This window comes from Halyomorpha halys, unplaced genomic scaffold (assembly GCF_000696795.3).
Source record: "Halyomorpha halys isolate HHAL.00 unplaced genomic scaffold, Hhal_1.1 Scaffold2434.1, whole genome shotgun sequence".
NCBI classification, from domain to species: domain Eukaryota; kingdom Metazoa; phylum Arthropoda; class Insecta; order Hemiptera; family Pentatomidae; genus Halyomorpha; species Halyomorpha halys.
In genome coordinates, this window is record NW_027112765.1 from 56,394 (window position 1) to 65,763 (window position 9,370).

Below are 9,370 nucleotides of genomic sequence, written 5' to 3' on the forward strand. Positions count from 1 at the left end.
TGAGATAGCAACCTGATGTATTTAGGCAGCATATATAAATAAAGTATTTCTCTCTCTCTGTTTTCTTTTAACGATTATCCTGGTTGATATTGGTAATTTATATTTTAGAATACAGTTGGATTTCTTTCAAAACTTTTATGATTTTGTCTATGGGATCTGTTGAGTCTTTTAGAGCCAATTCACTGGAACGAGGTATTTTATTATTTTCAAAGCTTTGACGAATGATGCGCATTCTTCAATTATATGTTTTATGGATAACAGGGACTAACAGGTTTGGCATTAAGGTTGGTTCTCTTTTGTGATTAAGTGAACGTGTGTTAAGTTGGAATGCCCTATTCTCACTCGTGCAACAAACACTTCTTTTCTTTAGTATTCCCTTGTGGCACTTGCCAACTTTTGTGTGCATTTCTCAACTTATTAGCCAGTGGAACCTCAGCCCACAATGAATCCCAACTTTTCCGGACTCTGTTCCTTATAAATGCCTTAACATCTTTCAGTTCGTAATTTTGGAGAGGTGAATCATTCATTGTAACTGCCTCTATAGCCAAAGCCTCATTTCCAGGTATTTTTGAGAGCCCTGGAGTCCAGAGGTATGTACTTTATTACTATAGCATATATAGTAGATACTTTTTATTAAAGTCGCTTTTCTTCAAATAAAGTAAAGTTCATTCGATTTAGGTGCAAGAGTTGTAATGAAGAAATAATATTTTTATCTTATTTAGTATTTTATTTTTATTTTTTACATTTTTTTTTTTTAATCACCAACTGTATTACCAATCATGAATTGGTCTGTTATACTATAAGAAAGATAACACTTTATATAGGAAAAGGAAATAATTGCTGTCAGCATAGAAAAACAAGTCATATTACAAAAAATAAATAAATAAAAATTTGAGAATTTTTAGGTCATTTCTGACTCAATAATAAGATTCCATACTTAAAGGTTCATGTCTGTCACTTCATTTGTTTTTTCGATATTGTGTTTCTTAGTCTACTCTCTATTTCATCCCACAAATATTCCAAATATTTATTAGAATTATAGTCTTGAGACTAATCGAAAGTAAGAAGTTTTTTATGGATATGGATTAGTCATTCCCTAACCTTCTTAGAATGAATAGTGCTGAAGGTCTTTTTTGTGAAAAACAAAATAATCTCCCACACTTAGGTTGATGGGCAGTTGACTTGAAATGTTTTATAAATTTATCTAAATAGAAATATTGATCCACAAATGCTTTGGAGACCTCTATTTTCAATCAATAAAACTATGTTCCCAACACCAGAAGTGCTCAGATATCCACAACGAAAATGTTTCTTCCTTCATTTTACTTAGTTTTGGGGTTTTAAATGTTTCAAAAAACAAAACTTTTCCAGTAAGGAAAACATTGAACTGGTTTTATTTAGTAAATATAAAAAAATGAGTAATATTCATGATCATTTGCCTAATAAGAGAAATGATCAAGTTACTTAAGATTTAGTTTCTTAGAGATACTGGACTTTTTTCCGTAAGCAGCAATTTGTTCTAGTAAAAATTGATACAGTTCCCATAAATAAAACAATACACCTATCTATGACTCAAGATAAAAAAACTAATGAATCATTCACCCCCATTGTGTTAGTGGGTATATAGGTGTAGAGTCAACTTTATGAGACTGAAAAGATCCTTTCTTAAATCTTAACCCCAATGAAGAAACTTCTCAGAGATTGTGGGAATTGCATGTTGAACTCAGACAGCCAAGATTTCACTGATCAGAAATATTTAATAAAATAAATAATTTCTTGACATCTGTTAAAGCATGCGACCATTATCTGTGTTGTTGCTGCTAATATATTCACTTAAATTGTCATCTAATGAGGTTAATAGTATTTTTTTTAAAAAATATGAACGAAAGTTATAAACCAGCATAAATTAAATTATCTATCAACCTTCAGCATAAATCAATAAGTACTACAGTTTAAATAAAAAATAAATATGTACCGCAAACAAAATACAACATCAAAAGATCAAGAAAAGTTCTGAGAACTGCTAAAACTCTACTAGAACATACCGCTATATATACAGATGGCTTGAAGTCAGATAACGCAACAGGATCTGCCTTTGTGACACAAAAAACAACCCATAAGAGAAAACTGCATCATCTCTCTAATATTTATACCGCAGAACTAAATGCCATAGCATCTGCCCTTTACTTTTGCATGACAAATATACCAAATGGCAATAAAGTAATAATTAGCACTGGGACTCCATTAGTACTCTTCAAGGACTAGATACAATGTATTCAGTTCACCCACTTGTTCAACGAATTCATGAATACTTAATAGTGCTAAAACAAATAGTTAAACAATCTACTTCATCTGGGCCCCCGGACATGTTGGTATTACAGGAAATGAGATGGCCGAAAAAGCTGCTAGGGAAACACTAGTCCTCCCAGGTAGAACTGCAGCAATCTTAACTGCACAGGAACTTGCTCGCCCTTTGAAGGAATGTATAAATAAAAGATGGCAGGCAATGTGGGATGAAAGTCCACCCAGTAAGTTGAAATCTATAAAGAAAGATGTGAAGTCCTGGATTACATCAACCCGAAGTAGACGCCGCCAAGAAATAGTGATCACCCGACTCAGAATAGGACATACCCGAATGACACACATCCACCTCATAACAGGAGAGGGCCCTCCAAAATGTTTGAAATGTCCTAGTAATCTGACCGTCAAACATATTTTTGAAGAATGTGATGACTACAAATTAACTCTGAACCAGTTAGGGATACCAACAAATGTTCCAATGACTTTGAGAAATGATGAATCCGTAATAGAAAGTCATTAAATTCGTCCATAAAACTAACTTAATAATTAGCCTTTAATTATTATAATTATCTATGTTTCTTGCCTTATTTTTAAAATTAGAATAGTTACTTATCTGCTTTTCATCATCCTTTCCCCATCCTTTTCACTATTGTTACGATTATTAATCAAATTATAATTGCCTGCTAGATAATATTTCAAATCTTATCAAAATGAGTCCCACTGGTGCGGATCTACACACCATACCAAAGGTATGATTCTGTGGAACAACTAGGCCTAACCAAAACTAACAACCAATGGGCGTTGATGACCAGGCTGTTAAATGTCCTTTCAAAACTAAAAAACAAACAAAAATGAATATGTGATTATCAGGTATGTGACACATAGTGTCACATAAGTTCAACTCTATTTAATGTTTTTAATTCATGGAATTTAATTACTTGAAAAGTATACTTAATCTGTTCAAAACAGATTAATGACAAAAAATATATAATACAAATTGTCCTGATTTAATCTACCATTGCTAATCATTTTATAGATGTTGTAATTACTATGCTTTTATGGTTTCAATTTTCGGACCTTAAAAATCCAGTTTCAGATTTCTACACAGTTCCACAAGCGTATACAAGAAATATTATTTATAACTTATAAATAAAAAATTAATAAAACAATTACCTGTCTTAAATTTTCACTAGGAACCATATCAACATCTATAGTGAAAATAAATTCAGTATGTGAAGCCCTTCGAGCAACATTTCGAAGTAGATTATTTGGATAGTCCATGATGGAATCATAGTTCTGAAAAGATCCTACTGAGTTATTACCTACATCCAATGTAGGAAAAGGTGATAAGATAGGTACTGGTTCATCGTTGTTAGGGACAGGAGTCACAACAGAAAAAGACACATTATCCTTAATGGATTTAATATCTATTTGGATGCTAGCTATTTTCCATAATGTTAGAGCAATATTTTCAACTTCGGAATATACTGCAACAGAAACTGGGCCCTGAAAAAATAAACATAAGATTACTTTTTTTAAGTATTAGAATTAATAAAAGATATATTAAAAAGTGAGAAGGAAAAAGTAATGATATTCGCATGGTCTTGAAAGGCCGTTCCATGAAAAAAAAAAAAATATATTAAAATAAGTACATTTAACAATAAAAATGACCAAATAAATCATAAATAATATGTATGTATGACAACCCAATTAAAAAAGTACTTTACCTGCCACTGTTTAGCTAGTGGAATAACTTTAGACAAGTGATTAAAAGTACAGTGTGTAATCAATGTTATATCAGGATTTGGCTCAGTAAACACTAAAGATCTGAAAGCATCTGCCAAATTCACGATACGGTAAACCCCAGTTGAATCCAAATAATGTTTATTGTTTAGAGTGGTTTCCAATTTTTCATAAATCAATCTAGCCTAGAATAAACAATATCAAACATTACTTAATAAGTATTAAAAGTTCATAAAATCAAAGCACTTTCAAAATGAAAAAAGTCAGGTAGTTCTATTGTTTTGATATGTTGTTTAGGATAGGATCAACATTAAAAATCTAAATTTGTGACTTTAGAAAACGACCAGAAGTTCAGATTTAATGCAGAAAAAACCTTAATATTTTTGAAAGGAATATGGTCCGGGTGCGGTCAAGAAAAACTCAAATAGTAAAAATATACTAATTTAATGAGCCAACGTTTCGCCCCACGTTGCAGGGCTTCTTCAGGGCTATTTTGACGGCAGTCAAAACTAAAATATTTTTGTTTTTTTATCCATGTTCAATATACTGGAAACTATCCACTACATGCATAAATTATTTAAAGTAGAGTAAAATTAATAAAATTTCATTCCTTACATACCGAGCACAATGTTTAATAGTACCCCCAAAACCCAGTTGGTGTGACAATTTGCAAACTTGAGCTTCGCATTTCATGGACCCAAAACAGTGGAAATAATCAATCCTATAAATCTAATTAAATTCATAGAATCTACTGATCTTAAGCTTTATTAATAGGACTGGCTGCAGTGCTACAAGCCATAATTAAAAAAAAATCAAAACAACCTGACCTTTTGCATGCATTTATAGAATTACATAAACTTGACAATAACATCCTTGTTTACTAATGTCAATGAAAATATAGGAATAAAATTGCGAGAAAATTCCCATAAAGACAACTCACAGGTTAAGCTTAGCTATTTATTATAACCCTATTCTAAAAAGAAATGAAATGACAATGAAAAATGGAATAAATCAAGGTCCTTACAAAAATTGGAATTTACCAAAAATAATATATTATAAAGTAATATGGTATCCTAACATCACTAAGAGCACAGATCAGCTATTTTTTTACAATTTAATCTAAAAAATAAATAAGTAATAATAAAAAAGTGACACCTGTTGTTCTGGAGACAAGAAGTCTCCTTTTTGTTCTTGAAATATTTTTGCTCTCTGGGAACGAATTATTTCCAAATGGTTTAAAAGAATCAAATGAATAACTTGAAGGATAGCAACTATACATGTTAAAAGTAATATAAGTTTAGCACATGAACCAATAATCATTAGTAAACAATGGAGTGATAGGAATTATTATTTAAGCGATGGATATCATTATTTATTTACACTTCGTTTTGTTGATAACAGTGCCAGTCATTATAACCTGGTAATCATCATTATAAACTAATAATCACATGTCAAACAAAATTTATTTTTATATTCTTTAATGATAAATCTGAATTGGTGGTAATTATTTTAAGTGTCTTAATTACTTTTTTACTAGTATAACACAATATATTTTGAATATTCTAGTTAATATATATCTACATGAATATGGCTGATCGGTAATTGAAACCAATTTGAAATGAATTAAAATCAAAACTATTGAAAAAATTCAAAATATCTTAAGATTTTTATTTTGGTCATTGAAAACGAAATAGTTTTACCTATTAAAGATTAATATATTTGGTAATTGTGATAGGTTTCCTAACCTGGGTCGATTTCACCGGTGTTTATGTAGAGGCGTTGTATTTTCCATTTTGAGTAACCTTTACTACAGGTAGTTGTGTTCATTAGCCTAGTTCAGTGTTTGTTGTTTCCTGAAGTATGGATAATGCTGAAGAAATTATGCATTCCCTTGAAGAATTTAGTAAGTTAAAACCTAAAGATATTCCCAGAGAGCTTGAAGATTATTTGGGTTATGTTGCGAAAACAGGAGACCCTGTTTTCAAATGGTCTATTATTAAGTGTCTTTTTCGAGAGAAATTACTAAATGTTATTACTGATTTTTATGAAAGTACTTTGTCTATAGAGTTGCCACCTTGTCCAAATGTTGACCCCTTTAATTACGAAAGAATGAAAGCTAATCTGTTAGAAAAACTTGATTCATTTAATGGTGCTCCTTTTACTGTTCAGAGGATTTCTGAGCTTTTAACAAACCCATGGAAGGAATATAATAGGGCAGATAAGTTCATGAGAGCTATTGAAAAAAATATTTTGGTTGTCAGTACACGAGAACCCGGCAGATATGCTGACAATGAAGTGGATACACAACAAGACTCTTCTTTTAATGGAATTCCTGGACCAAATGATTCTGGAATTGAATCGTCATTCACATGCAATGATATTGCAGATCCTGATTCTTCCTCTCATAATTTTGATGCTAATCAAGAATCTCAAACAACTTTAGTGACAGGTGCCACCTCAAATAATATAACCTCCGTTTCTTTTAAGGAGAATGCTGGAGATATTGGAGATAGTGCTTGTTCTAATGAACTAGGTCTTATCAGAAATGATGAAGTGAGTCAAGAAATTATAATTGAAGAAAAAGACACTGAAACAGTTATTTGTTCGACTATTAATGAGCAGCAACCCGAGTCGGTAGAACCACAAAGTGAAAGTGCTGTACCAATAGGTGAAAACAAGGCTACTGATTTATCTATGGATACTGAATGTTCATTAGAGAGCTCAGGAGATTCAAATGTTTCCAGTAATGAAGTTAGTGATGAATCCAAAGAAGCCAGTGTCGAAGTTAGTAAGACAGAAGCTATTGATTGTTTGCAAGTGGATGAGAACAAATCATCAACTGTCACGGAGAGTAATGATTCTTCTGAGCATGTTGAAATTGTTAGTAATTCTCAAGATAACAGTACAGAAGGTTCTGAATCTAGTGCTTCAGGGGTGTTTGAAGAATCCCGTCCTACTGAATGTGATACTAGTAATTCTTTGGATTCCGAAACTAGCAATTCTTGTGATGCAGAATTGGAAGTTAAACAGCCAGTGGAACAACTTAGTTCTGACGTGGAATGTAAGGTGGATTCTTCAGAAGTTAATGAAGCTGCATCAACATCTAGTTATTCAGTTAGTGAAACAACTAAAACTGAAGAAAGTGCAGAAGCTTCTAATCCTTCAACCTCAACCTCTTGTGAACCATCTGAGATGGATGTGGGAGAGTGCCAAATATCCCATGTTGATCAGTCTCAAAGTTGAATAAATAATGTAACTAAATAGACTGTGCGCTTTAAATATTGTATTAATGTTTATTAAAATTTTTATTATTGACACTGTATAAAATTGTATGAAAGTATTCTCTTTTGAAAAAGCCGCTGTTACTTCGTTTTAATATTTACTTAATATGTTCCTCCGTCTTCTTTGCTTGCAAAAGGAGATAAATGTTTATAGATAATTAATGGTTGTGTCTTCTTTTGATAACTATTAGATATCAGTAGAAGGTATTAAAAGTTGTGCTTGAGTACAGTATGAATGTTTCTAGTAACACCATTATCTGAGAACCATTTGATTTTTTATCAAACGACATTTATTCATGTCCATTTATTTTGTGTGATGAGAACAGTGTTTTGTGAAAATGTATTCAGGGTTTTATTTATTGATAGTATTTAAGAAATCTTGTGATTTACTTCAAAAACATTGATATTTTTGTAAATATAAATTGAATAACTTCATTTATTGTGTAGACTTTCAAATAAAGTTTTGATTCTATTGTTCTTTTTATTATTTTAATTTTATTTACTCTTATATTATCCATTTACCTTCTTTATTGACATTATAGTTGTGTAATATAATCCAAATTAAGATGACTTTGCAGGCAGGGTTATTAGGAAACACCATACTTATGCAGCTGCTGATTTGTTTCTATTTTCTATTGCTTTTTTGATGCTGCATTGTGGAATATTTAAATTTTTTTGATTAAGTAACTATTACAGTTGTGGTAATACATATCATAAAATGTTGTTTACCAAATCATTGGTTAAAGAGGTGTACACAATGTTCAGGTAACCTGTCAGATAAATAATCAAAAGATTTATTAATTGCACTTCCATCCATCATCTAGACTAATCCCATGGTTTATGATTTCTAGATAATTATTATGCAGATGTGTGATATTTGATTCAATAGAGAAGAAAACCTTGTCCATATCAAAGTAATTAAAAAATTAAAACAGATCAACCTACAAAAACAAGTTTGTTTCTTGTGATGATAAGTGGTATTGCTTGCAATACAATTTCAGTTATTTAGATTGTACTGAATAAGAGATGGAATTGCTTTATTAATTTATAAAATTTGACTTCTTGAACAGTTTTGGTCAACAACGCCTAAATTTTACCAAGTGTGATTCTATTCCTATGAAGAAAATAACTATTTGCTTCTGTTTTTATATAGGATGTTGAATTTTTAACAGCACAATCTATTTCATCTGTTTTATCATCACAATCTGATACTCCATCACAAACCCACCAATCAGGAATACATTTACCATTTGTGCATTTGAACATAAAGTCTTTACATTTTTCCTGAAAGAATTTAAATATTAAATGACTTAAAGAGGCTACAATGTTGACAATATACCTTATGAAACTGAAAAGATAACTTGAATTTCAAAAAAAGATTTATCACAGTCATCAAAAAAGATATGATTGATTAAAAAAAAAAAAACTTATTTCAGAGGAATCATTAGATAAATAAGTTTGAAAAAATTTTCATGCTATTAGTTTCTAAATTTTAAAATATAAAATATTTTTTTTATTGATGAATGTTGAAATGCTTTATGAATGACACTTACAAAGTCTGGAGGAGGCTTGACTGTCGTTGGTATGGGTGTTGGAAGAGGACAATGCTCTTCATCACTTTTATCACCTGGTCCACAATCCGTTTCATTATCACAGACCCATGATTTATAGATACAGCGCTTGGTAATTGCACACTAAAAAAAATGAACAATCAGTTTCAGTAACAGCCAATCAAACCATTTCAGATGTATTCAGTAAAGCATTAAAAGACACAATGGTTACTAATAAACTGTTTCATGAGTACCATATGAAAGACATGTAACCTGCTAACAAAGTATATAATAAATTATATAATAAGTATATAATAATTATTAGCTTTTGTACATTATAATATAAATCCCCATGTTAGTCCCTTATTAATCTTAGATTTTCTCTCTTACAAACAGCTTATTACGAACTTCTTCCCTATAATTATTGTTTCAACAGGTGATTTTTAGCTTGATTGTTGAAACTTTATATTATAGATAATAGCAGAAAGTTTAATA

At 30.8% G+C, this 9,370-nt stretch overlaps 2 protein-coding genes across 2 annotated transcripts in view; one reads left to right on the plus strand and one right to left on the minus strand.

The window, feature by feature from the left end:
- Positions 1 to 6: 6 nt before the first annotated feature.
- Positions 7 to 9,370, minus strand: part of LOC106691508 (sortilin-related receptor-like) — a gene marked incomplete at its 5' end in the record, with an annotated part of 18,124 nt that continues 8,760 nt past the window's right edge. Inside the window, 4 exons of the mRNA XM_067050523.1 lie at positions 7 to 3,135; positions 3,475 to 3,807; positions 4,029 to 4,229; positions 8,879 to 9,019. Of these exons, the coding sequence (XP_066906624.1) occupies positions 3,130 to 3,135; positions 3,475 to 3,807; positions 4,029 to 4,229; positions 8,879 to 9,019 (681 nt within the window). The remainder of the gene's footprint in view (positions 3,136 to 3,474; positions 3,808 to 4,028; positions 4,230 to 8,878; positions 9,020 to 9,370) is intronic.
- LOC106691506 (serine/threonine-protein phosphatase 4 regulatory subunit 2) lies at positions 5,619 to 7,785 on the plus strand. Its single transcript, XM_014437304.3, has one exon. The coding sequence runs from the start codon at positions 5,905 to 5,907 to the stop codon at positions 7,285 to 7,287; it is 1,383 nt and encodes a 460-aa protein (XP_014292790.1). The 5' UTR covers positions 5,619 to 5,904; the 3' UTR covers positions 7,288 to 7,785.

What these genes read in the sequence shown, in the direction of transcription:
- LOC106691506 (XM_014437304.3), top strand. Translation starts at nt 5,905, where the DNA reads ATGGATAATGCTGAAGAAATTATGCATTCCCTTGAAGAATTTAGTAAG.